This window comes from Rhinoderma darwinii, chromosome 3, assembly GCF_050947455.1.
Source record: "Rhinoderma darwinii isolate aRhiDar2 chromosome 3, aRhiDar2.hap1, whole genome shotgun sequence".
In the NCBI taxonomy this organism is placed as follows: Eukaryota; Metazoa; Chordata; class Amphibia; order Anura; family Rhinodermatidae; genus Rhinoderma; species Rhinoderma darwinii.
Genome location: NC_134689.1, coordinates 218,574,962 through 218,602,438, shown reverse-complemented (window position 1 = coordinate 218,602,438; position 27,477 = coordinate 218,574,962). Strand labels below are relative to the sequence as shown.

The 27,477-nt window shown below is 41.0% G+C and overlaps 1 protein-coding gene across 2 annotated transcripts in view; it reads right to left on the bottom strand.

Annotated features, from left to right (window-relative positions):
- Positions 1-3,265: 3,265 nt before the first annotated feature.
- Positions 3,266-27,477, bottom strand: part of FAM107B (family with sequence similarity 107 member B) — a 64,183-nt gene continuing 39,971 nt past the window's right edge. For both annotated transcript variants that reach the window (XM_075857388.1, XM_075857389.1), the window contains 3 exons: positions 8,224-8,407; positions 7,625-7,775; positions 3,266-3,601 (listed from right to left, as the gene is read on the bottom strand). In XM_075857388.1, coding sequence (XP_075713503.1) covers positions 3,488-3,601; positions 7,625-7,775; positions 8,224-8,407 — 449 coding nt within the window. In that variant the 3' untranslated portion in view covers positions 3,266-3,487. The remainder of the gene's footprint in view (positions 3,602-7,624; positions 7,776-8,223; positions 8,408-27,477) is intronic.

Genomic DNA, 27,477 nt, shown 5'->3' with positions numbered 1-27,477 from the left:
CGGGTTTGTTTTTTCTCTATGATTAGATACGTATCCCCTAATATATGTACTCAGCGAGTATATACATTAGTTATTAGTGTCTATCTGAATTCTCTTTAGTTGGTCACGTGACCTCACTCTGACCTGATAAAATCTACAGCAGTTAATGTAATTGAGAGTCAGCCTCTAAACTTCCTGATTTATGGACTGTACCAAACAGGTTCTCCACAGAGGGGATACAGAAACTTATGTTACAAACTACTGATGAGCAGACACACAACTGTCACACAGCTATAATTTAGGTGACTGAGCGGAGACCTCCTTCATTATAACTGTATGATAGTTAGGTGTCTGCTCATCAGTAGTGACAGTTGTTTCTGTATCCCCCTGTGGAGAACCTGTTTGGTACAGTCCATAAATCAGGAAGTGAAGAGGCTGACTCTCAATTACATTAACTGCTGCAGATTTTATCAGGTCAGAGGGAGGTCACATGACAAAGAATTTCAGATAGAAAGGAATAACTAAATAAAAGGTAATACTCGCTGAAATTATATATATATACACACACACACACGTTGACCCCTCCTCCCTTCGCACCTCTGTGACCATTCTCAGTGGTATCATTTTAATAACCTTCCAATCGGGAAGTGTACAAGCTTAACAGGCTTTTACGAAGAATACTTCTGCTATAATGTAGACAACCCTTTAATGGGCACTGTGTTGAGCGTAGGGAAGAACGCAGTCGAGTTATACCATCCCCATCACAGCCTACGTATTGAGTTTTCTATAAATCAATTTAGGTAGAGAATTCTGTGCTGATTAATATATCTTTATAACAGTCAAAGCTCCACTTTTCTCATACAGAAAACGGAGCTCCAACCACTACAAGGATATATTAATAAATCCGCACAGAATTTTGGACCTAAAAGCAACATTATGTTAGAAGGTAGACATTCTCTTTAAGAAATAATTCAGAAAGGGTTTGAGGTTTTTATATAATAAAGGGTTTGAGGTTTTTATATAATATCACTAACATCTCCAAAGCAGCATGAGTAAGATCAAATGACAACACATTCAGCTGTCAGAGATCTGAATAATTCACAGCTTTGCTTTCCTATAGGAGTTTAAATCCAATGGATCTTTGAAAAAAAATAAATCAGAATCTCTCATGGCGCTAAGAATTCCAGTCTACCCGATAAGATTGTCCTTATAGCTTCATAATTTAGGGTACATTCACAACCGGTTGGATAAATAGGCTTAGTTTTAAACTTAAGAACCACTGCATGGTAGAAGAACAGTAGTCACATAGAAGTGAACTATGGGATCAGGAACGATCTATACATTCCCAATACTACCTTTTAATATCAAATGCAGACCTCAGCAAACAAATACAAGAGGGGCATATTAAAAGAGATTAGAGTATAAAATAAAGAGCAAAACATGTACAAAATAGAAAACTACTTCCTCTGAGCATACTCCAAATATGCAAATGGCACAGTAAGTTACAAGAATTCTGACAATGTAGACTGCCTCTCCAGAAAATACATGGGCAATACACCCCCAAAATCTATGGCACATGGAGAGGAGATGTAAAGTTAACTGCCCACTTCTCTAAACAAAAACTAAAAGTGTACTTACAAACTACCAGCAGCATAACCAAACTTGTTCAAGTTTGCAAGGATGAAGTAAACAGGTGAGTATAGAGCAACATTAAGCTAAATAGAACAAGATAAATCAGACCCTTAAATAGGAAAAATACGGTAGCGTCCCAACTCAACAAATTAACACTATGAATGGAGCGGAAAATAATGGAATGAAAGTAAGGGGTATAATTGAAATACCATAAAATCCGTAGATCAGACAACTTGCGGTTCGCAATATTTAATGCTAGACATAACTTGTAAGCTAAGAAGGGTTTTAAAACCCAAAGTGGCCCATGTCAGTTTATGGTGAGCCACGAGAGATTGTTCTGTCCATTCAGAATCTCAACAAGGCATAAATGATTGTCTGTACAAGGATATGAACACATAACTAGAATGCATAGAGATAGTAAAGATTAGCCAACCGCCTTTAGATCGTCATTGAAAATTCAAAAAGTTTATATGACTGGGCTAAATAACTGGATCGCCCATACAAATTACATTCACATACTAGGTAGAAGATTTTGTCAAACCTATGGTTAATCACAGCACAACATTTTGCAACTATTGTAGATGTTCACACAAAAGAAGGAAGTTCTAACTAATGCACTAATTCTGGTTGAAAACTTTGAATACATTTTGAAAAATAATAATAATCCTTGAAAAATAGTCCTTTGTTTTCACTGGCATTTAAGTTCCATTCCATCAGGATTCGGTTATAGGCAGAATAGTGAAGTCTGCTGCGCTATTCTACCTGGACAAAAAAAAAATAAAGGAAACTTGATGGATCCCATTATTTAGGTTAGTGGGGTCCATTACAAATTAAACTGGTCATATCAGCCAAGGATCCTTTAAAAATGGAAATCCTAATGGCAGTGTGACAGGAGACTTACGTGGTTTTCTTGCATTCATCAGTTGTGAAAGTTTGGAAATTAAATATTGGCATACATGCTTTCTCAACCTAACTATGTAACAATATAACTATGTAACCTGACCTACTACTTATTTAGCTTGAAAACAAAACTATACAAAATAATTGCTAAGTGATATTGTCTTTGAGGGCCCATGTATGAACCTAGACTGTATAAATAAATCCTAAATAGGTACATTATCGAACGTAACGTGATAAAACAAAAGTGGTATAGGATGGCAGGGGAACCATGGAAAGTTTTCCAGTACCACCATTTGGCCAACTAATAAGCGGTTACTGAAAAACAGACAAAAATGGAAAAATCAAGAAAACTATATATGAAAGAAAAAAAAACAGTTTCATTTAAAAATAATGCATCATTATGCCCTGATTTCTCCAAGGTAATTGTTCAGAAAGTGAAAACACAACACTCTATATATACGTTGTAACATTCGTCATATCCATTTACTTCCACACCACCTGTATGAAACCAGTGTAGCAGATCTACCTCATGCTTTTGAACACTTAGGGGAAGGATCGGTAAAGTCGCAGGGATTTTTACCCTTATACCAGACTGCTTTCTGGTCTTTTCCTTAGCATGTAAAAAAAAAATATTTTAATTCAAGACATTAAGACATAACCCTGCAAAATAGCTTAAAAACACAGGTGATGCAAAGAGTGCAGAGAATAGACCTATGTAACGTAGCTCTTTGCACTTCTAAACAAACCATTAATATAACAGCTTTTTTTTATTTTTTATTAAAAGGTCACTTTGTCAGCTGACAGCTCTGTATCCACAGTCTTTATCAGCCTATTGGAAGGGGTTTCTGCTGTTAGGCCCCGAAAAGCTTCAAGGATCAAAATATCCATTAAGGCAAGCCTACAACAAAAGATCCATCTTTAGTCCAGTAAAAATGCATTTCCACAGTGGATTAGAATGCCCTTCATGTCCCTGTGTCTAAGAACTGTTGGCGGTGGTTATTTCCTGATTCATTTTACGAAGGTTGCCTTTGACTTTGAGAAACTCTGGCTTATTTTCCTGCTCTTCAGTCTTATTATTTTCTATTTCCATCTGCAGGAAAAAAAAATAAAAAAAAGGATAAGAAATGTTATGATCCTTGCGAGAGTATGCTTAGATTTGCAAACAGACCATTTTTGCTACTCTGTCAACATTGAAGACGCAAGAAAATGAATTGTAGCGCTGCTTATCCATATTAAAGAGGTATTCCCAACACAGACAAACATGGCATTATCCAGGGAATATCTCTGTGATCCACGCCTAAGTCCAGAACAGGGGTCCCCCAACCCCTGTCCTGGCTGTTGAGGTGGCCACCAGATCCAGACAGAGAATGAATGGAGAGGTGGCCAGGAATGTGCACTGCACTCTCCATTCTGTTCTATAGGAGTTACTGAAACAGCCAAGCAAGAGTGTGAAGCCACAGACCCAGTCATCCTTGACATAGGTACGGGTCCCAGAGGATCCTGTGGATATGCCATAAATGTCTGAGTTGGTAATAACCCTTTAAGAGTTATCCAGTCATTTTGAGGATCTAAACTTAAAATCTTCCCGCGCCACAACGTACTATTGCGTCGTGGTGGGGGTGGTAATGTTTGGAGCGGGCTCACCTGCTGAGCCCGCTCCGTACGCGGCGGGTTTCAGCTGTGTTTTACAACGGACACCCAGGAATAACAAATAGGAAAAGCGATCGCGCTGTCCCTGGCTATTTAACTCCTTAGATGCTGCGATCAAGCACGATCATAGCATCTAAGACGTCACAAACATGGTGGCGCCCCCCGAAAAGCAATCGGGGTCCACCATTGGTTGTCATGGCAGCCCAGGGGCCTAATAAAGGCCCCCAGGGCTGCCTTTCTTCATCTCTTGTTAGGCCGTGTCTGTTATTTGGTCACTTCATCATATCTCACAAAAAAATTAATAAAAAGTGATTAAAAAAAGTCTCATGTAACCCAAAATGGTACCAATAGAAAATACAGCTGTCCCGCAGAAAATAAGCCCTCATAACACTCAATCGATGGAAAAATATAAAAAGTTATGGCTCTCAGAATGTGGCGACAAAACAGAAATGTTAGTTTTAACGATTAGTTTCTTCCTTGTAAAAATAGTAAAACAAAGAAAACCAACTATATGAGTTTGGTATCGCCGTAATCGTATTGACCGCTTGAATAAAGCCAACATGCCATTTTTACCGCATGGTAAAAACCCCTCAAAAAAGATTGAGGAATCGCTGTTTTTTCCTATTCCACCCCACAAATATTTTTTCCCCAGTTTCCCAATACATTATATGGTACAACAATTGGTACCATTAAAAGCTACAAGTCGTCCTGCAAAAAATAAGCCCTCATATGGCTATAATGACAGTAAAAAAAAAAGTTTTAGCTTTTTAAAAGAGTGGAGGAAAAATTAAAAACGAAAATCCAAAAAATGGCTGGGTCCTGAAGTGGGTAAATGTTTTTTTCCCCCAAAATGGTCACCTATCCATAAGATAGGTGCTAATTTTCTGATCACTGGGGGCCCCAACGATCCTGAGAACCGGGGTCCAGAACCCCGTTCCTCCTCACTGCTCGACCGCAGTGTGGAGGACATTGAATGGAGGTCGAGCATGCGTGCTGTCGCACTATTCAATGTCTATGGTAATGACGGAAACAGTCGAGTAAACCGCACTCTGAGAAAAATGGAAAAAACAGACAATGATTGGTGCGGCAGGCGCATGCTTGACCCCTATTCAGGCTCCTCCTCACTGCGTTCCCCAGGATAGATGATAATTTGATTTTGAGAAAACCCTTTTAATTTGTGAGTAAAGCCATCAATGAAGCATTTAAAGGGGTTTTCCACCTTCTGAAAACGGATGACCTATCCACCAATCAGTATATCATCGGTGCCGGTCGAACTCCCGGAACCCGCACCGATAAGCCGCTCCGGTGGCCTGCAGGCACCGGTTGTTATGGCACATAATGCTATGTACGGAGCCTGGAAGCAGTTTGGCTCCGTACATAGCATAGCGACAATGCTGCAGAACTGCAGGTCCGTTCCTATTCACTTAAATAGGAGCAAAGCTGCACTACTGCCGTTCGGCCGCTATACCGTGGCCAAAGCAGATCATGTACTGATGACCTATCCGGTGGATAGGTCATCAGAAGGTGGAAAACCCCTTTAAGAACTGTCCTCAATGTGCACACTGAAATGTTATTCACAGGAGAAGCAGTAGATTGCTCACATGAACCACATTGTTCACTTTTGGCTCTTAGCCCCAGTATATATTTCATAAAAATCTTAACCCTTTAATGACCAGCCTATTTTAAACCTTAATGACCGAGCTATTTTTTTTAGTTTTTCCATCGTCGAATTCCAAGAGCTATAACTTTTTTATTTGTGCGTCGACATAGCTGTATAAGGTCTTATTTTTTTAATAGCACCATTTTGGGGTACATATAATTTATTGATTAACGGTTAACTTTTTTTGGGAGGGAATAGAAAAAGAACCAGAAATTTTGCCACTCTTTTTGTGTCCTAAATCTATGCCGTTTACCGTGTGGCACAAATAACACAATAACTTTATTCAGTGAGTTGTTACGATTGTAACGATACCAAACTTGTATAGATTTTGTACGTTTCACTACTTTTACACATTAAAAATACTTTTTTTTTTTCAAAATTATTTATTTTTGTGTCTCCATATTTGAAGAGCCATAACTTTTTTTATTGTTCCGCTGATGCAGTAGGTTTTTTTTTGAAGACTTGTAGTTTTTATTGGTACCATTTTGGAGTAGATGCGACTTTTTTATCACTTTTTATCACATTTTTTTAAGGCAGGATTCACAGAAAACAGCAATTTTTTCATTGTTTTTTATTTTATTATTTACGCGTTCACCGTGCGGGTTAAATAATGTAATAGTTTTATAGTTGGGGTCATTACGGACGCGGCGATACAAAATATGTGTACCTTTTTTTACTTTATTTTGTTTTCTTGAGGCTGGGTTCAAACGACCATGTTCCGTCCGTAATGGACGGAACGTATTTCGGCCGCAAGTCCCGGACAGAACACAGTGCAGGGAGCCCGGCTCTTAGCATCATAGTTATGTACGATGCTAGGAGTCCCTGCCTCGCTGCAGGACAACTGTCCCGTACTGTAATCATGTTTTCAGTACGGGACAGTTGTCCGGTTGAAGCGTGTGATTTCCAAACAAGAGTTACGGAAAGAGCGTAGCTCGCTGTGCTCCGCTGTTTCTGCAACTCCCATAGTAGTGAATGGCAGTTACAGAAGCAACGTAGCTTGCAAGCTACTATGTTTCTGTATTTACCATTCAGTTCTCTGAGACTTCCGGAAACCGCGTAGCTCGGCAGGCTACGCCGTTTCTGTAATGCATGGTCGGAGATCACACGTGTCAGCCACAGCACAAAGCGGTAGAACAGGGTTTAGGGGGCCCCATTCTAGAGATAGAAGTGGGACCCGCATCTATCTGACATTTATGACATATCCTGTGGATATGTCATAAATGTCTCTGATGCGAAAACACCTTTAAAGGGAACCTGTCACCAGCATTTCACCTATTAAACTAGCAATGCCTGGTGGTAGTGGGTGAAAAATCATTTCTATATAACCTATAATTGTCTTCGTCGGCTCTCTAGCTTTAGTATTCAGTTTTTTAGTGTTCCCACACCGTATGCTAATGAGCAGAAAAGAGTCAAATCTTCGTTTGAAAAGAGTCATATCTTCATTCCTCAAGTCTTTCCGAGTTTACCCCGCCTCCTTACTTTTGATTGACAGCTCCTCGCCACACACAATCCCACGCTTGTGCATTGATGTCCTATTCTGGTATGTGCGTACAACGGGACACCGGATTATTATGATTAAAGGCGCGAAATGTTTGCAGACCGTTATTTACAGTCGGAGGAGGCGTTTAGGAGTGGGGATAACGGCAATGAACTTTTGATAGCAGCGGCCAGTGAGGGATAAGTGAAGTTCAATAGGTGAAATGCTGGTGACAGGTTCCCTTTAAGCATGACAGTTAGCTGATAATACTGCCAAGGACAATTTCTTGCACTTAGTTCACCAAGGAAAGTAAATGCCAGTCTCACCTCTTCCAATTTCTGATGCCGCTTCTGCAGTTCTAGCTCAAAGTCTGACTTTTTCTGTTCAGCTTCTGCTTTTTGAAGTTTGACAACTTGATCTCTTTTCCTTTTTTCCATCACTTTCTGCAGCTCAGGTTTGTTCTGGGGCGAGACACCTCTAGAAATACATATTTTATAAATTAGTACTAAAACAAAATGAAGGAATGTTAATTCACAAAGAGGTCCTGTTTCAAGTAACAGATGAAGACTGCACTTTGTAATTGGTGGAGGAATATTATCATTTTTATGGTACCTCTTAAAAAAAAAAAAAAAAAAAAAAACACAGAGAGGGAGATCTGCTGGTCAGGTCTAGAGTCAAGCAATTCTTTTCATCAAAAGCTTGACAGCCAAGCACAGTTCTGTTCTCCGTCAAATTGTTGCATTGGGTAATACTACAATGTATTGGGACAACTTTATTTTAGCCGGATAATACCCTAAACCGAACCGTTAAGCCAAATTGGAGTCAAGGCTAATTTAAATTGGTGGAGTTAAGAATATCTATGCGCCAGATTATTTTTCTGGTGTCTACATAAACAAACTGACCCTTTTTGTACATCAATCATTACCTTTTTTGGTTCATTAATAATTCTCTGTGAAGATCCTGGTGGTTTCTGGACCCCTTTACAGGGTTTACCAATTTATGGGGCCTTATTAGTTCTGGATTATCTGATTCTATGTAGTCCGGCTCAGCCATATTGCTCTTAACAATCAGATAAGTGTCCCCAAACTCTGAATCAGTCAGACCGTAACCTACAAATAAAACATAAGTCACATTAATAAGTAAATCTTGGAAAACAGAAAACAAAAGAGAATGTCTGAATGTCATTTATCAGTGTGACCCTTGGCCATTGGAACACTTTTTATATAACGGTTATATCTGCTGGCAATAATAGCCCAATAACAATTCTGTCCTAGATATACTGTCCCGGCTAATGCTGACCATACACTAGAGATTTTAACTTTGTGACATAAACAAGTGTGACAGACGTCGACTGAAGACCAATATTTGTGGAAGTTATATTTTTATGGGTTGTTATTGGGTACAGTGCTTGAAAGGTAGTTTACGTCAAGCTACAGATCTGTATCCCATTAATAGTAGCTCAGACCAGGCCACATATCAAGGCAGAGATCGGTCAGCGATTTGTCATTTTAATTTATGGAGCGGTCGTCCTTCACAGACCTACTATGAAAGACAAGTCATTCAAAAAACAGCCATCTGAAATCACGAATATACGTATGGCCAGCTTATAACAAGTTTAACGCTCTGTGAAGAATACTTAAAAATTTGCCTAAACTTTCCAGCACTAGTAGGGACAGACATGGACTAGGGAAAGATCTATCAATCTCCAGGAGGAGTGGGGACGGCTGGGAAAGTGGGCACCCATTGGACACCTCTCCCCGAGTCAGGCACATCACACTGGTTGCGACGTATGCTGCCATCAGACAGGTTCCCTTTAATACAAATGAATCAGATACAATAATATAACCGCCAACAGTTGCGCAGGTTAAACAAACCGTTAAATAGGTGACTGGTTCTCATGTACTACGAACAGAAAGGGTTTTATTTGACATGCACTAACAAGTAGTTTCCCAGAACTGTATGTACATGATAAACTACTGCACTTTCTGAAGTATTTGTAATTTACAACCAAGTATCGCAGAGATCTACATACGATTAGGTTTACAGGTGTGATGATAAACAGGGATAGCAGTCTCTGGAAAAATTATAGCTGAAAGGTTATGACAGTTATATAAGTTATATTCAAGATAATAGTGTCTGTATACACCTTGCAATCTTCCACAGTAATATAATAATCAAGACAGATGAAGAGGTGGCCAAAAATGGCCACGAGCCTCTTGATCAGCGAGACATTGGCATGCCCATGCCCAGTGCAATTCTCAAAACAGCATAAGAATTTTAAACAGGTTGGAAAATAAACTTGTGCAACATGGGACTAAAACAGAGAGTTGGAAGTAGGGCCGGGCGATTAATTGAATGTCATCAATTCGCCCCCTTCATTAAAGCAGGATTTGGATTTTGATCAGAATCGTGAAAGCAAGATTAGCCTTGTCCCCACAGCAGCCGCTTTTCATTATGGCAGGAGGGGGTGCTGAAGGAAGAAGCCACTAAAGCAGCATCAGCTGGCTCTCCAAACTTACATCCTCCGGACCCTTGACCTGTTTGACATCAGCTTTTCCCTACTAATCACTCCCCCCCCCCCCCCAAAGTCTTCACCCTCCTCCGAACCCCTGCCTGGCCCCACCCGCCATGTACTGAGGGGAAGACGAGATAATAAGAAACCCAGCAACATATGATGGACCCTGTGGGCCCTCAAGCGAAGAGGAGAGAACCAGGAGGGATGGAGGAGACACTCCTTGTCCTTCAGATCGACCTAGCTGCAAAGACCTCTCACCCAGGACACAGAGACAGAAGCTGTCTAATGTAATCATAGGAGACCGGGGTTTTTCTCTATCCTTTATTTACATTAGACAGTCTCTCTCCTGTCATATACAGAAGGAGAAAAACTGTCTCATATACGGAGAGTATTTTAGCCTGCTTAGTAGTTGGAGTAATTAAGGAATAGCTGTGCATGCAATCCCCTTACCTAAAAAAAATAAAAGATACCAAGCAACAATTTTCACATAAGGGAATTGCATGCACAGCTATTATATAATATATATTGATCATCAGGATCGTCCCTTTTACAAGCAAGTGTGATCACACATAGCACCTGAGGGACAATTCTGATATATATATATATCTCTCTATTACAGTCCGTATATATTATGGAATAGCTGTGCATGCGATTCCCTTATGTAAAAAAATTGTCTTTTGGTATATATTTTTTTTTAGCAAAAACAAGAAAATTTACAGTGGCGTTTCTCAATTCCAGTCATGATTTCAGGATCTCCCATTGAGGGGGGACACTTGTGGCAAATACAAATAAATAATTAAAATCACCTATACAGTGTAAAGGAAATACCAAGACCTGAGAGGTACCTTAAAGACCGGAATTGAGAAACACTGATCAACAGTATGCTAAAACCGAATAAAAATAATAAATGTTTTTTTCTTGTACGATAGGTACACTTTACAAACGCTTGCTGCTATAACCATTTTAACACTTTTATCATTCAGGCTTTATTTGTGGAAGTCAAAAGTCATATACTCCTATACCCATATATTTTATGAAAGAAGACACTTGGCACATTGTAAAAATAGCACCATATGTAAAGCTCATAGTGTGCCTTCATGCAAATTTGCATTTTAATGTAACGTTGTGTAAAAAAATGCATTCAAAAAACAAAAACAAAAAAAACATGTTTCTGACTAGAACCGGAGATGGATAACACTTCATTTAAATAAGTGTCATGTATGAACTCTACAGATCTTTTTATGTCTACATAAACATATATTCACAAAATCACCAAAACTTAATATAGACCAAAAATATCAGAGACCAAGATGCCGGTAAACATCCGTGTCAAGAATGGCCTGACTAGGTTCAGGGAGTGATTTGATGCGCAACTTCTTTTCTTCTCACTCCTGTTGCAGGAATAATAGAATAAAAGACCAACTTAAGGCCTCATGCACGCGACCACGGCCAGTATTTCCGGGTCAGCCGGCCACAGAGTGACAGCTGCGATCCGCCCACAAATCGCGGGCCGTGCACATGGCCGCGGCCATTATTTTCAACGAGCCCGGACTGCAGAACACGGCCGTAATAAGACTTGCCCGTTCTTTCTGCGGGCGGGCTCCTGGGCCATGCACGGACCGTGAAAACCACGGTCGTGTGCATGGCCCCATAGGAATGAATGGGGCCGCATTTCTCCCGTGGATTTTTGGGGGAATTGCGGCTGTAAAAGCACGTTCGTGTGCATGAGGCCTAATTCACACGAGCATGTTCGGTCCGTGATATACGGTCCGTGTGTCGGCCGCATTTCACAAACCGAACACCGTGCAGGGAGCCGGGCTCCTAGCATCATAGTTATCTAGGACACTAGGTGTCACTGCCTCACAACTGTCCCGCACTGTAATCATGTTTTCAGTACGGGACAGTAGTTCCACGCAGAGGCAGTAACACCTAGCGTCATAGAGAACTATGATGCTAGGAGCCCGGCTCCCTGCACTGTGTTCGGTCCGGGAAATGTGGCCGACACACGGACCATATATCATGGACCGAACACGCTCGTGTGAATTAGGCCTAAATGTGACAGATAACACATACTTTTTCGGATTGGTAAGAGAGGTAATAAAGAAAAGTTCCCGGTTCTAGCAGGCCGACCCCCCCACCCCCTCACAGTGACACAAAACCAGCAAGTAACACTTTCATTCTTCTCCCAAATGTCAAATGAGTGCTGTGCCCCGAATATAGTATTTAGAATATAGAGCCTGGTATGGTTTCAAAGCTCAGATTCTGGGTCTTAGCCCTTTCCCTTATAATGTAATTGTGTCAAGCGTTTAAAAGGGATTGTTCAGGCACGGGGCGGTTTTTCATCAGTATATGATCGGTGGGGGTCTGACACTCGTCCCGGCACCGATCGGTTTCTCTGCTGCCACTGAGTGCGGGAAGCTATGCAGTGGCCATACCAGACGCAGATGGCTCCGGTCACAGTATAGCAGCCGTGCTGGGTATTCACTTGAATATCCTGTTCTTAGGTCATCAGTATGAAAAACTGCCAACTGCCTGGACAACTTCTTTAAAGTCATGACGTATTACATATGTCCTTGGCAGGGAAAGGCACGGCAGATCCAGCAACAATTTAACATATATAGGGAGGTCTCAGACCACCTTGGCCAGTGTCAAATAACTCATGGCCCATGCGCTTGTTTTCAACACACATGTAGGAATTTTCTTGCAGATACTCAATGGCTGAGGGAAGGCAGTTCTGCTGTGTAGATTAGGCCTTAGGCCAGTTATTCCCAAACTTTTTATCATGGGGGAAGCATGGAGTAGAGGCAAGTAAATCATTATATAACTTTATATTCTGGCTGATATTTGTTGACTATTTTGCCTGCCCCCCCCCCCATGCCAAGCATATGCAAACAGGTTGAAATCAGTTTGTCGTCTATATTGTAATAGTGACAGCTCTTGTTGCGGCTGTCTTCCGAGGAACACCTAACCAAGTTCCAGTGAACTCTGATTGAGAAATACTGCCTGCCTACTCTTCTGTGCATGAGGTGAGCAATACTAGATTATATATATATATATATATATATTTATTATACACACACACACACACACACACACATATATATAATGACTGAATTTATTGATAGCTATAATGTACAGCAGTCACATCTAATGTCCAGATACAGAGTCTTCCCAATAAGTGTTTTTCTCTAGAACATGGAGCCTTTCCCATACTATCTGTGGAATTCCCTTTTCATCAAACTACTTACCAGTGCTGCTTTTTGTAAATGAAGCATAAAGTCTGGATCAGCACAGCAATCGTTTTAACCACTTAGTACAAAAGGCTGTTACCCGAAGATCTATTTTGTTAGTGAATACCAAAGCAGCACAGACTTTTTTTTTTATCAAATATGAAGTCACGCCAAGCAGGATCCTAACGGCAATGCAATGTGGATGAGGACTACCACCTCACACTTACTTACACTACCGTTCAAAACTTTAGGGTCACTTAGAAATGTCCTTATTTTTTAAAGAAAAGCTGTTTTTTTGCAATGAAGATAACATTAAATTAATCAGAAATACACTCTATACATTGTTAATGTGGTAAATGACTATTCTAGCTGCAAACGTCTGGTTTTTAATGCAATATCTACATAGGTGTATAGAGGCCCATTTCCAGCAACCATCACTCCAGTGTTCTAATGGTACATTGTGTTTGCTAACTGTGTTAGAAGGCTAATGGATTATTAGAAAACACTTGAAAACCCTTGTGCAATTATGTTAGCACCGCTGTAAACAGTTTTGCTGATTAGAGGAGCTATAAAACGGACCTTCCTTTGAGCTAGTTGAGAATCTGGAGCATTACATTTGTGGGTTCGATTAAACTCTCAAAATGGCTAGAAAAAGAGAGCTTTCATGTGAAACTCGACAGTCTATTCCTGTTCTTAGAAATGAAGGATATTCCATGCGAGAAATTGCCAAGAAACTGAAGATTTCCTACAACGGTGTGTACTACTCCCTTCAGAGGACAGGACACACAGGCTCTACGCAGAGTAGAAAGAGAAGTGGGAGGCCCCGATGCACAACTGAGCAACAAGACAAGTACATTAGAGTCTCTAGTTTGAGAAATAGACGCCTCACAGGTCCTCAACTGGCAGCTTCATTAAATAGTACCCGCAAAACGCCAGTGTCATCGTCTACAGTGAGGAGGCGACTCCGGGATGCTGGCCTTCAGGGCAGAGTGGCAAAGAAAAAGCCATATCCGAGACTGGCTAATAAAAGGAAAAGATTAATATGGGCAAAAGCACACAGACATTGGACAGAGGAAGATTGGAAAAAAGTGTTATGGACAGACGAATCGAAGTTTGAGGTGTTTGGATCACACAGAAGAACGTTTGTGAGACGCAGAACAACTGAAAAGATGCTGGAAGAGTGCCTGACGCCATCTGTCAAGCATGGTGGGGGTAATGTGATGGTCTGGGGTTGCTTTGGTGATGGTAAAGTGGGAGATTTGTACAAGGTAAAAGGGATTTTGAATAAGGAAGGTTATCACTCCATTTTGCAACGCCATGCCATACCCTGTGGACAGCGCTTGATTGGAGCCAATTTCATCCTACAACAGGACAATGACCCAAAGCACACCTCCAAATTATGCAAGAATTATTTAGGGAAGAAGCAGGCAGCAAGTATTCTATCTGTAATGGAGTGGCCAGCGCAGTCACCAGATCTCAACCCCATAGAGCTGTTGTGGGAGCAGCTTGACCGTATGGTACGCAAGAAGTGCCCATCAAGCCAATCCAACATGTGGGAGGGGCTTCTGGAAGCATGGGGTGAAATTTCTCCAAATTACCTCAGCAAATTAACAGCTAGAATGCCAAAGGTCTGCAATGCTGTAATTGCTGCAAATGGAGCATTCTTTGACGAAAGCAAAGTTTGAAGGAGAAAATTATTATTTCAAATAAAAATCATTATTTCTAACCTTGTCAATGTCTTGACTATATTTTCTAGTCATTTTGCAACTCATTTTATAAATAGAAGTGTGAGCTTTCATGGAAAACACAAAATTGTCTGGGTGACTGCAAACTTTTGAACGGTAGTGTATATAGCAGTATGGCAGTTACTTATTACACAGCCCAAGTACAAGTCACCTTTTAAAAAGGGACAGTTAAGATTATTTTTTTTTAAATTAATTTATGTGTTTTTATTTATTAAAATATTATATCGACTTTAATTTTTCCACACAGTTTTTTTTATTAACACTTTTACTGTACTGAGGGCTGCCATGTTTTATTTAATCTGTGTATGTGTCTCTTAATGACACATACACAGATGGAATACGGCAGCACAGGGCATAGAACACAATGAACAGGACCCGTCCATTGCCTCTGCTATCTGGCTCTGTACTGCGCAGACGCAGGTCAGAGTTACACAGCAGAGAAGTCGGTTTCTAGGGAGATAGCAGGCACCATTATGAAGACCGGCTGCACTGCAGGTAAGGTGTGTGTCTGTCTGTCCCTCTCTCACAGACCCCCACTCTCGTAACCCCCCCGCCCCCCCTCTCCCCCACACCTGCTGTAACTGTGTGTGTGTGTGTCTATGTAGTAGAGCTGCGTGTGTGTGTGTCTATGTAGTAGAGCTGCGCGTGTGTGTGTGTGTGTGTGTGTGTGTGTGTGTAGTAGAGCTGTGTGTGTGTGTGTGTGTGTGTGTGTGTGTGTGTGTGTGTGTACATGTCTTTATGTAGCAGAGCCGAACGTGTAGCAGAGCGGAGTGTGTGTGTGTGCAGCAGAGCTGAGAGTGTGTCCGTATGTAGCAGAGCGGAGTGTGCGCGTGTGTGTAGTAGAGCAGTGTGTGTGTCTGTATGTAGTAGTGCTGTGTGTGTGTGTGTGTGTGTGTCCTATTTTTGTGCAGCGGAGTTTGCACGGGTGCCGCTGATCCTTCATAGCGCTTATCAGCTGTTTTGAAGAATCAGCGGCGAGCACTCCCCCCACACACATACAAATCCCCCCCAAACATGCAAAATCAAGCGTAATCAAGCGTTTTTTGATGCATTTTTGACTCCTAAAATGCGCAAAAAAAAAAAAAAGTCAAATACACGCCCTGTAAACCTATCAACTGAAAAGTCATTCACGTCACTTCCATTATTCTAAGGGTATGTTCACATGCAGTGTTTTCAGACAATTTTCGGACCGTAAACGTCCTTAAAAACGGCTGAAAAATCGGGAGCAGAACGCCTATAAACATCTGCCCATTGGTTTCAATGGGAAATACGGGGTTCTGGTCTAACGGGGCAGTTTTTAAGCGGCCGTTTTCCAAAAACGGCACGGAAAAAGACGCCCGCCAAAAAGAAGTGCATATAACTTCTTGGGACGTTTTTGGAGCTGTGTTTCATTGACTATAGAAAAACAGCTCCAAAAACGGCCGCAAAAAAACGCAGACAAAAACGTGAGTTTGATTAAAAAATGGCTGAACATCAGGAGCTGTTTTCCCTTTATGAACAATCGGGATGCTGCTTTTATTTTAAAGGGCCTCAGAGAAACAATAGCTGGTAGCTATGAGCACCTCCTTCACTTTTCCTGTGCACTAGTTTTATTAAATCTCCAGCATTTTGTCTTGCTGCCATTAGTTTTTTTTTCCTTAACCCCTTCCCGCTCCTGGACGTACTATTAGGTCATGGTAACCATAGCGTTCGCGCTCCATGACCTAATAGTACGTCCCGGGAGTATCGGCCATTTCGGCCGTCCTCCCGACACATACAGGAGCTGTGACAGCTGCTGTCTCGTTCAGCAGCTGCCGCAGCTCCTACAGCGGGGACCGATTGCTGTGTCCCCGCTGATTAACCCCTGAAAAGCAGTGTTCAATAGCGATCACGGTATACGATAGCAGCTACCGATGTTGACTATGGCAACCAGACACCAAACAATGGCGTCCGGCTAAGCCATCGACGGAAGCCTAGTGGGTCCTGACGAAGTCAGGACCCACTATGCTTGCTGTCAGTGAGTAGCTGACAGTTCTAATACACTGCACTACGCATGTAGTGCAGTGTATTAGTAAAGCGATCAGGGCCTCCTGCCCGCAAGTCCCCTAATGGGACAAAGTAATAAAGTAAAAAATAAAAGTTGAAAAAAAGGTGTGTAAAAATAAGAAAATAAAAGATTTAAAAGTAATAAAAGTAAAAATCACCCCTTTTCCCTTATCAGTCCTTTATTATTAATAAAAAAAAAAATATATAAACAAAAACTATACATAATTGGTATCGTCGCGTCCGTAACGGCCTGAACTACAAAATTATTTCGTTATTTATCCAGCGCGGTGAACGCCGTAAAAGAAAATAGTAATAAACCGTACCACAATCACAATTGTTTGGTCACTTCACCTCCCAAAAAATTTAATAAAAAGAGATCAAAAAGTCGCATCTACCTAAAAATGGTACTGATGGAAACTACAGTTCGTTATACACGGCTCGCACGGCTTTATTGATGGAAAAAAATAAAAATAAATTATGGCTCTTAGAATAAGGTAACACAAAAAGTAAATTATTTTTTACAAAACGTATTTTATTGTGCAAACGCCATAAGACATAAAAAAAAAAAACTATAAACATATGGTATCGCTGTAATCGTATCGCCCCGCAGAATAAAGTGAATATGTCATTTATAGCGCACGGTGAACGCTGTAAAAAAAATAGAATAAAAAAACAATAGTAGAATGGCTGTTTTTTTAGTCACCTCGCCACTTTAAAATAGAATAAAAACTGATCAAAAAGTCGCATGCACCCCATGAAAACTACAATGAATTCCTCAAGGTGTCTAGTTTCCAAAATGGGGTCACTTTTGGGGGGTGTCCACTGTTTTGGCACCAAAATACCTCTTCAAACTGGACATGGTGCCTAATAAAAAGGAGGGCTCAAAATCCACTAGGTGCTCCTTTGCTTCGGAGGCCGGTGCTTCAGTCCATTATCGCACTATGGTCACATGTGGGATATTTCTCAAAACTGCAGAATCTGGGCAATAAATATTGAGTTGCGTTTCTCTGATAAATCCTTTTGTGTTATAAAAAAGTGGTATAAAAAGGATTTTCTGACAAAAAAAAAAAGTCAATTTCACCTCTACTTTGCTCTAAATTCCTGTGAAACACCTAAAGGGTTCATAAACTTTCTAAATGCTGTTGTGAATACTTTGAGGGGTCTAGTTTCTAATGGGGTGTTTGATAGGGGTTTCTAATATATGGGCCCCTCAAAGCAATTTCAGAACTCAACTGTAACCTAAAAAAAATAAATAGAGGCAATACTTCGCTTCTTACATTATACTGATAATGAGCCGTGCCCACCCCGAGATGACCCCAGTTTTGACCATTTGTATAAATGGAGACCCCTATTAGACCGTTTCAGTGCCCGGTTTTCCCATACACCCCCTGGAATTGTATTTCTATTGATGAGTCCTTGGTAGATTTTAAAGGGAGGGTTCAATTCCGCCAGTACCTGCCGGGTAAGAGGGCAAGGTATGGCGTGAAGATGTATAAGCTGTGCGACAGTGCATCAGGCTATACCTACAAATTTAGGATATATGAAGGGAAGGACACCAGTATTCAGCCCCCAGAATGCCCCCCCTTACTAGGAGTTAATGCAAAAATTGTGTGGGATTTGGTGCACCCACTGCTGGACCAGGGTTACCACCTCTACCTGGATAATTTTTATACCAGCGTCCCAAGTGCCTTGCTTCCAGAAGTACTGAGGCATGCGGCCTTGCTAGAAGAAATCTGAGAGGCCTCCCTAAGATTCTGCAGGGCAAACACTCAGAAGGGGTGAGAGCAGGGCACAATCTAGCAGCAACATAGTGTGTCAAGTACAAGACAAGAGAGATACCAAACCAGTACCCATGTACCAGTACAGAGACCCCCAAACAAGACTGCATCCTGGACTACAATAGGTACATGGGACGGGTGGACTTGTCAGATCAAGTCCTGAAGCCCTACAGTGCCATGCGGTGTGGTATAAAGGAGCTGGACGGGCATATCATACAGATGGCATTGTACAATGCGTACGTGCTACGTTGATGTGCAGGCCAGAGGGGAACTTTCCTGGAATTTCAAAAGGTGATTATCAAGAACCTAATCTTTAGGGACCAAGAAGGGGGGGCACCCAGTACTTCTGGAAGCAGGGCCACACGCATCGTACCAGGGCAACACTTTCCAGGAGAAGTTCCCCAAACTGGCAAGAAAGGAAAAAGTCAAAAGAGGTACAAAGTCTGCTATAAGAGGGGGATAAGGAAGGACACAATATATCAATGTGACACGTGTCCCGAAAAACTAAGGCTCCGTATGAAAGAGTGCTTCAAAATTTATCATAGATCCCTTGATTTTTAATCTACCCTAGTTTTACTTACCCTGATGCACTCCGCACAGCTTATCCCCCTCATCTTTCCCTTCTGAGCCCTGCTGCGTGCCCAGGCAGCTGATAACAGCCACATTGAGGGTATTGACGTACCCGTGAGAACCCACATTACAGTTTATGGGGTGTATGTCTCCGGTCAAAATGCTCACTACACCTCTAGATGAATGCCTCAAGGGTGTAGTTTTTAAAACGGGGTCACTTCTTGGGGGTTTCAACTGTACTGGTACCTCAGGGGCTTCTGCATACATGACTTCGCACCAAAAAATCCCCAGTAGGCCAAATGGTGGTCCTTTCCTTCTGAGCCCTCCCATGGGCCAAAACGGCAGTTTATCACCACAAATGGGGTATTGCCGCACTCAGGACAAATTGGGCAACAAAATGGGGTATTTTGTTCCCTGTGAAAATAGGAAATTTTGATCACAAATTACATCTTATTGAAAAAAATGAATTTTTTTTTAATTTCACAGCCCAATTAAAATAGGTGCTGTGAAAAAACTGTGGGATCAAAATGGTAACAACCACCATAAATGAATTCCTTGAGGGGTGTAGTTTCCAAAATGGGGTCACTATTGGGGGATTCCTACTGTTTTGGCACCTCAACACCTCTTCAAACCTGGCATGCTGTCGAAAACATATTCTAATAAAAAAAAAGAGGCCTCAAAATCGACTAGGTGCTTCTTTGCTTCTGGGGCTTGTGTTTTAGTCCACGAGCGCAATCGAGGCACATGTGGGACATTTCTAAAAACTGCAGAATCTGGACAATACATATTTAGTAGTGTTTCTCTGGTAAAACCTTCTGTGTTACTCAAAAAAAATTGAATAAAATTTAAATTCAGCTAGAAAAATTAAATTTGCAAATTTCACCTCCACTTTGCTTTAATTCCTGTGAAATGCCTGAAGAGTTAAAAAACTTTATAAATTCTGTTTTGAATACTTTGAGGGGTCTAGTTTTTAAAATGGGGTATTTTATCGGGGTTTCTAATACATAGGCCCCTCAAAGCCACTTCAGAACTGAACAGGTACCTTAAAAAAAAGGCTTTTGAAATTCTTAAAAAAAAGAGAAATTGCAGTTTATGTTCTAAGCCTTGTAACGTCCAAGAAAAATAAAATAATGTTCAAAAAATGATGCCAATCTAAAGTAGACATATGGGAAATTTGAACTAGTAACTATTTTTGGTGGTATAACCATCTGTTTTACAAGCAGATGCATTTAAATTCTGAAAAATGCTATTTTTTCTAAATTTTGCAATTTTTCACCAATAAACACTGAATATATCGACCACATTTTACCACGAACATGAAGCCCAATGTGTCACGAGAAAACAATCTCAGAATCGCTTGGATAGGTTTAAGCATTCCGACGTTATTACCACATAAAGTGAAATATGTCAGATTTCAAAAATGGGCTCTGAGCCTTAACCCCTTCCCGCTCCTTGACGTACTATTACGTCATGGCAGCTGTATCGTTCGCGCTCTATGACGTAATAGTACGTCACGGGAGTAACGGCCGTTTCGGCCGTCCTCCCGACACATACAGGAGCTGTGACGCTGCTGTCTTGTTCAGCAGCTGTCACATATCCTACAGCGGGGACCGATCGCTGTGTCCCCGCTGATTAACCCCTTAAAAGCCGCGTTCTATAGAGATCGCAGCTTTTTAGGGGTTAAGCTGCCATCGCCGGCCTGCTACGCGATAGCGGCCGGCGATGGTGACTATGGCAACCGGACACCAAACAATGGCGTCCGGCTATGCCATAGACGGAAGCCTAGTGGGTCCTGACAACGTCAGGACCCACTATGCTTGCTGTCAGTGAGTAGCTGACAGTTCTAATACACTGCACTACGCATGTAGTGCAGTGTATTAGAATTGCGATCAGGGCCTCCTGCCCTCATGTCCCCTAGAGGGACAAAGTAATAAAGTTAAAAAAAAGTTAAAAAAAGATGTGTAAAAATAAGAAAATAAAAGATTTAAAAGTAATAAAAGTAAAAATCCCCCCTTTTCCCTTATCAGTCCTTTATTATTAATAAAAATATATAAACAAATAAACTATACATAATTGGTATCGCCGCGTCCGTAACGACCTGAACTACAAAAGTATTTCATTATTTATCCTGCACGATGAACGCTGTAAAATAAAATAATAATAAACCGTACCAAAATCACAATTCTTTGGTCACTTCACCTCCCAAAAAATGGAATAAAAAGAGATCAAAAAGTTGCATGTACCTAAAAATGGTACTGATCGAAACTACAGTTCGTTACGCAAAAAATAAGTCCTCGCACGGCTTTATTGATTGAAAAATAAAAACGTTCTGGCTCTTAGAATAAGGTAACACAAAAAGTGAATGATTGTTTACAAAACTTATTTTATTGTGCAAACGCCATAAGACATAAAAAAAAACTATAAACATCTGGTATCGCCGTAATCGTATCGCCCCGCAGAATAAAGTGAATGTGTCATTTATAGCGCACGGTGAACGCTGTAAAAAAAAAAGAATAAAAAAACAATAGTAGAATTGCTGTTTTTTAGTCACCACGCCACCTAAAAATAGAATAAAAACTGATCAAAAAGCCGCATGCACCCCAAGAAAACTACAATGGATTACTCAAGGGGTCTAGTTTCCAAATTGGGGTCACTTTTGGGGGGTTTCCAATGTTTTGGCACCACAAGACCTCTTTAAACCGGACATGGTGCCTAATAAAAAAAAAGAGGCCTCAAAATCCACTAGGTGCTCCTTTGCTTCGGAGGCCGGTGCTTCAGTCCATTACCGCCCGAGGGCCACATGTGGGATATTTCTAAAAACTGCAGAATCTGGGCAATACGTATTAATTTGCGTTTCTCTGATAAATCCTTTTGTGTTATAAAAAAAATGGTATAAACAGGATTTTCTGACAAAAAAAAAAAAGTAAATTTAACCTCTACTTTGCTCTAAATTTTTGTGAAACACCTAAAGGGTTCATAAACTTTCTAAATGCTGCTGTGAATACTTTGAGGGGTCTAGTTTCGAAAATGGGGTGTTTTCTGGTGGTTTCTAATATATGGGCCCCTCAAAGCAACTTCAGAACTGAACTGGAACCTTAAAAAATAAATAAATGAGGCAATACTTCGCTTCTTACATTATACTGATAATGAGCCGTGCCCACCCCGAGATGACCCCAGTTTTGACCGTTTGTATAAACGGAGACCCCTATTAGACCGTTCCAGTGCCCGGTTTTCCCAAGCATTCACCCCCGAGAAGTGTATTTCTATTGATGAGTCCCGGGTACATTTTAAAGGGAGGGTTCAATTCCGCGAGTACCTGCCGGGTAAGAGGGCAAGGTATGGCGTGAAGATGTATAAGCTGCGAGAGTGCATCAGGGTATACCTACAGGTTTAGGATATATGAAGGAAAGGCCACCCCCAAACCAGACTGCATCCTGGACTACAATAGGTACATGGGAGGGGTGGACTTGTCAGATCAAATCCTGAAGCCCTACAGCGCCATGCGGTGTGGTATAAGAAGCTGGCCGTGCACATCATACAGATGGCTTTGTACAATGCGTACGTGCTACGTCGAAGTGCAGGCCAGACGGGAACTTTCCTGGAATTTCAAGAGGTGATTATCAAGAACCTAATCTTTAGGGACCAAGAAGGGGGGCACCCAGTACTTCTGGAAGCGGGGCCACACACATCGTACCTGGGCGGCAACACTTTCCAGGAGAAGTTCCCCAAACTGGCAAGAAGGGAAAAAGTCAAAAGAGGTGCAAAGTCTGCTATAAGAGGGCGATAATGGATGACACAATATATCAATATGACACGTGTCCCGAATAAACAGAGCTCTGTATGAAAGCGTGTTTTAAAATTTATCATACATCCCTTGGTTTATAATTTACCCCAATTTTACTTACCCTGATGCACTCCGCACAGCTTATCCCCCCTTATCTTTCCCTTCTGAGCCCTGCTGTGTGCCCAAGCAGCTGATAACAGCCACATGTAGGGTATTGCCATACCCGGGAGAACCCACATTACAGTTTATGGGGTGTAGGTCTCCAGTCAAAATGCTCACTACACCTCTAGATGAATGCCTCAAGGGTGTAGTTTTTAAAACGGGGTCACTTCTTGCGGGTTTCAACTGTACTGGTACCTCAGGTGCTTCTGCATATATGACTTCGCACTAGAAAATCCCCAGTAGGCCAAATCCTTTCCTTCTGAGCCCTCCCATGGGCCCAAACGGCAGTTTATCACAACAAATGGGGTATTGCGGCCTTCCGAACAAATTGCGCAACAGAATGGGGTATTTTGTTTCTTGTGAAAATAAGAAATTTTCAGCCAAAACTACATATTATTTGAAAAAAATAATTTTGATTTCATTCCCAGCCCAATTCAAATTAGTTCTGTGAAAAAACTATGGGGTCAAAATAGTCACAACACCCATAAATGAATTCCTTGAGGGGTGTAGTTTCCAAAATGGGGTAATTTGTGATTGGTTTCTATTGCTTTGATAGCTCTGGGGCTCTGCAAATGCGACATGGCACCCGAAAACCAATCCAGCAAAATCTGGACTCCAAAGAACACACAGCGCTCCTTTCCTTCTGAGCCCTCCCATGGGCCCAAACAGCAGTTTATCACCACAAATGGGGTATTGCCGCACTCAGGACAAATTGGGCAACAAAATGGAGTATTTTATTTCTTGTGAAAATAAGAATTTTTGAGCACAAATGACATTTTATTGGAAAAAATGAAATTTTTTTCATTTCACAGCCCAATTCAAATACGTGCTGTGAAAAAACTGTGCGGTCAAAATGGTAACAACAACCATAAATGAATTCCTTGAGGGGTGTAGTTTCCAAAATGGGGTCACTATTGGGGGATTCCTACTGTTTTGGCACCTCAACACCTCTTCAAACCTGGCATGCTGCCTAAAATATATTCTAATAAAAAAGTGGACTCAAAATGCACTAGGTGCTTCTTTGCTTCTAGAGCTTGTGTTTTAGTCCACGAGCGCAGTAGGGCCACATGTGGGACATTTCTAAAAACTGCAGAATCTGGACAATACATATTTAGTAGTGTTTCTCTGGTAAAACCTTCTGTGTTACAGAAATAAAAAATTAATAAAATTGAAAAATGAAATTTGCAAAGTTCACCTCCACTTTGCTTTAATTCCTGTGAAATGCCTGAAGGGTTAAAAAACTTTCTAAATGCTGTTTTGAATACTTTGAGGGGTCTAGTTTTTAAAATGGGGTGGTTTATCAGGGTTTCTAATACATAGGCCCCTCAAAGCCACTTCAGAACTGAACAGGTACCTTAAATAAAAGGCATTTGACATTTTCTTAAAAATATGATAAATTGCTGTTTATGTTCTAAGCCTTGTAACGTCCAAGAAAAATAAAAGAATGTTCAAAAAACGATGCCAATCTAAAGTAGACATATGGGAAATGTGAAGTAGTGACTATTGTGGGTGGTATAACCGTCTGTTTTACAAGCAGATGCATTTAAATTCTGAAAAATGCAATTTTTTCAAAATTTTCTCTAAATTTTGCAATTTTTCACCAATAAACACGGAATATATCGACCAAATTTTACCTTGACCATGAAGCCCAATGTGTCACGAGAAAACAGTCTCAGAATCGCTTGGGTAAGTTTAAGCATTCCCACGTTATTACCACATAAAGTGAAATATGTCAGATTTGAAAAATGGGCTCTGAGCCTTAAGGCCAAAACTAGGCTGCGTCCTTAAGGGGTTAAGGCCCAAACTAGGCTGTGTCCCTAAGGGGTTAAAAGAGTCAATTCAGACAAGAGATTTAGCTTCTGCAAAAGCAATGCGCTTATACGGCATTCAAGTTATGCTGGGCCATTATATTTCAATTACTTGTCAGGTATTAGAAAAATTCACAATTTGGAGGGCCTTTTTCCTACATACACACAGATGAAGCATTTCACCAGGAACACTATAGCGCTCGTGTCCTGGCCGCTGAAGCGTTTGTCTGAATAACCTACTTACCGTTGGATACATCAAGTCATTCCATGGACTGAGGGCGTATAGAAATGTGAGGTGGAATGCTTGTGTACAGGCATTAGGATTACAGGGATTGCTGTTGAAAAGTTAAATAGTTGGATTTTTACTTTCAAAAACAAAGGAAAATCCAGACAGGAGGCTAGCTCATTGCCATGAATCAGGGATATGGAATGTTCATCGGCAATAGCCACACTTTAGAAGATTCTTCTGCAAACCGTGAGCCAGCAGGGAAGTTACACAATGACTGGGGAAAGACATGCCAATTACTGAAGTCAAATCAATTACCATTGTGATGACAGTAAGGAAATTAAATGCGGTAAATAAAGCACTGAAGAGAAGTCTTGTAAGATGTAAACCATTTTAGCATGGCATTATGTACTACCTATGGCACTGTGAATGCATTTCATAAACGGCAGACGATGGAAAATCTCACTGTATGAAAAAGGAAAGTATGGTGTTTACTGCTCATGGGTTGCCTACAAGGTTGGAAGATATCTTAAATGGTTAATTGGTGGACCAAGGAAGGGTAGATATCTGGCCAACCAGTAACCACTTAGGATAACTTGACATCCATGTTTGCCCTCCTATTAGACACTTATGAGTCTTGATAATCTCATCAGGAATTTATATCACTGTATAAGATGTTTCTATTCAGTAGGGCTCGATCCAGTGTACATCATGTGTGCCCCTTACTAAGAACCAACCATAAGTAACAATGTTGGATGAGGAGCTGGTCACCATTTCTACTCATCATAGGTTGAATGTTAATTAAGTTAAATATCCAAGAAGTAAAATAGGCAATAAGCAATCATATCAGCCCCCCTGGCATTGGACAGCCCCAAAAATAGAATTTCATTAACACATTGCCCCCTTAACTCATGGATTCAATAAACATGTAGAAATATTGTACATGTCAAGGATCTTTACAGTGGACACATAGTGATGACTGCTTTCCAGAAAACCGGTCACGATTAGGATATGTTCACACTCCGTTTTCTGACGAGTTTTTTGACGCGGAATCTGCGCCACAAAACTCGTCAAAAACGGCCCGAAAATGCCTCCCATTGATTTCAATGGGAGGCGGAGGCGTCTTTTTCCTGCAAGTGGTAAAACCGCCTCGCGGGAGAAAGAAGGGACATGCCCTATCTTCGGGCGCTTACGCCTCGGACATCCCATTGACATCAATGGGAGGCAGAGAAAGCGTGCAGGGAGAGGAAAATCTGCCTCAAATTTCCAAACGGAATTCTGAGGCAGAATTTCCGCCTGCAAAAAAAAAAACAAAAAAACTGTGTGAACATAGTCTTACTGACCCATTTCACTTTGGGAAATTAAGCCGGTGGGTGCTCCTACACCCAATGAACAAACTCAGCGCACCTCTGGTAATGACCACATTTATGTATGTATTTGCGAGTGTATAAACTAGGGGGTACTGGAAAGTGGCCAAAAGATTGAAAAAGAAAGTGCTGAAGACTTGAAAAGAGTGCGGTTTGTGCCCTGCAGGAAGAAAGCGAACTGTGGACCAGTTGGAGACAGATAGATGGCCTGTGCTAAGAGAACTGGCCCCGGGTAGGGACTTGATTGAAATCAGTGAGAGTCAGAGTGCGGAGAAGGATCCTTAGTAACTGTGGGGTTTGATAGGGTTGAAGTAGGGAGCTAGAGTCATATGTGTGGGCTAGACTGTTTATTATTTTAAAAACCTAAATTAATTTGAAAGCTGAATGAAGCCATTTCTATTGGTGGATGTTTACCTCTATGAACTTTACTTGTCACTCGGCACCTCAAACACCTGTGTCCAGGAAGTGATTACCTTTGATTCTAAAGGACTCCATAGTACATAGAAATATATGGTCACAGAAAATAATGCCTGGTCAATTTTACTATTGGGACTTCTGCGACTTGAAGAGTGAAGGTTGTGGGGGGGGTATCTGACCTGACATGCACCTACTAAGCTCAAAATACATAGCAATGTATTTGTCCATGGAATTATTTAAGAGGTTGCTTTAAATGTGTGCTATTAATTCATTTTAAGAATACTAAAAATTACAGTTCTCTGCTGACTGATTCACAAGACCGAAAGGATTTCAAAATTCTCTGCATCACTTCAAGACTCCCATTTGTAAAGGGAACAATTTCCAATGGTGAAAGCCATAGTCTAACTGTCTGAAATTAAACAACAGCTGTTAAAATAATTACTGAATAGGATTTGTACATCTACCCACAGCATATGTAACTATACGCAGATATCTGAAAGGTTGGGGTGAGTCCAAAAGGAATAAAACCAAATTAAGCAAAGTCAACAACCA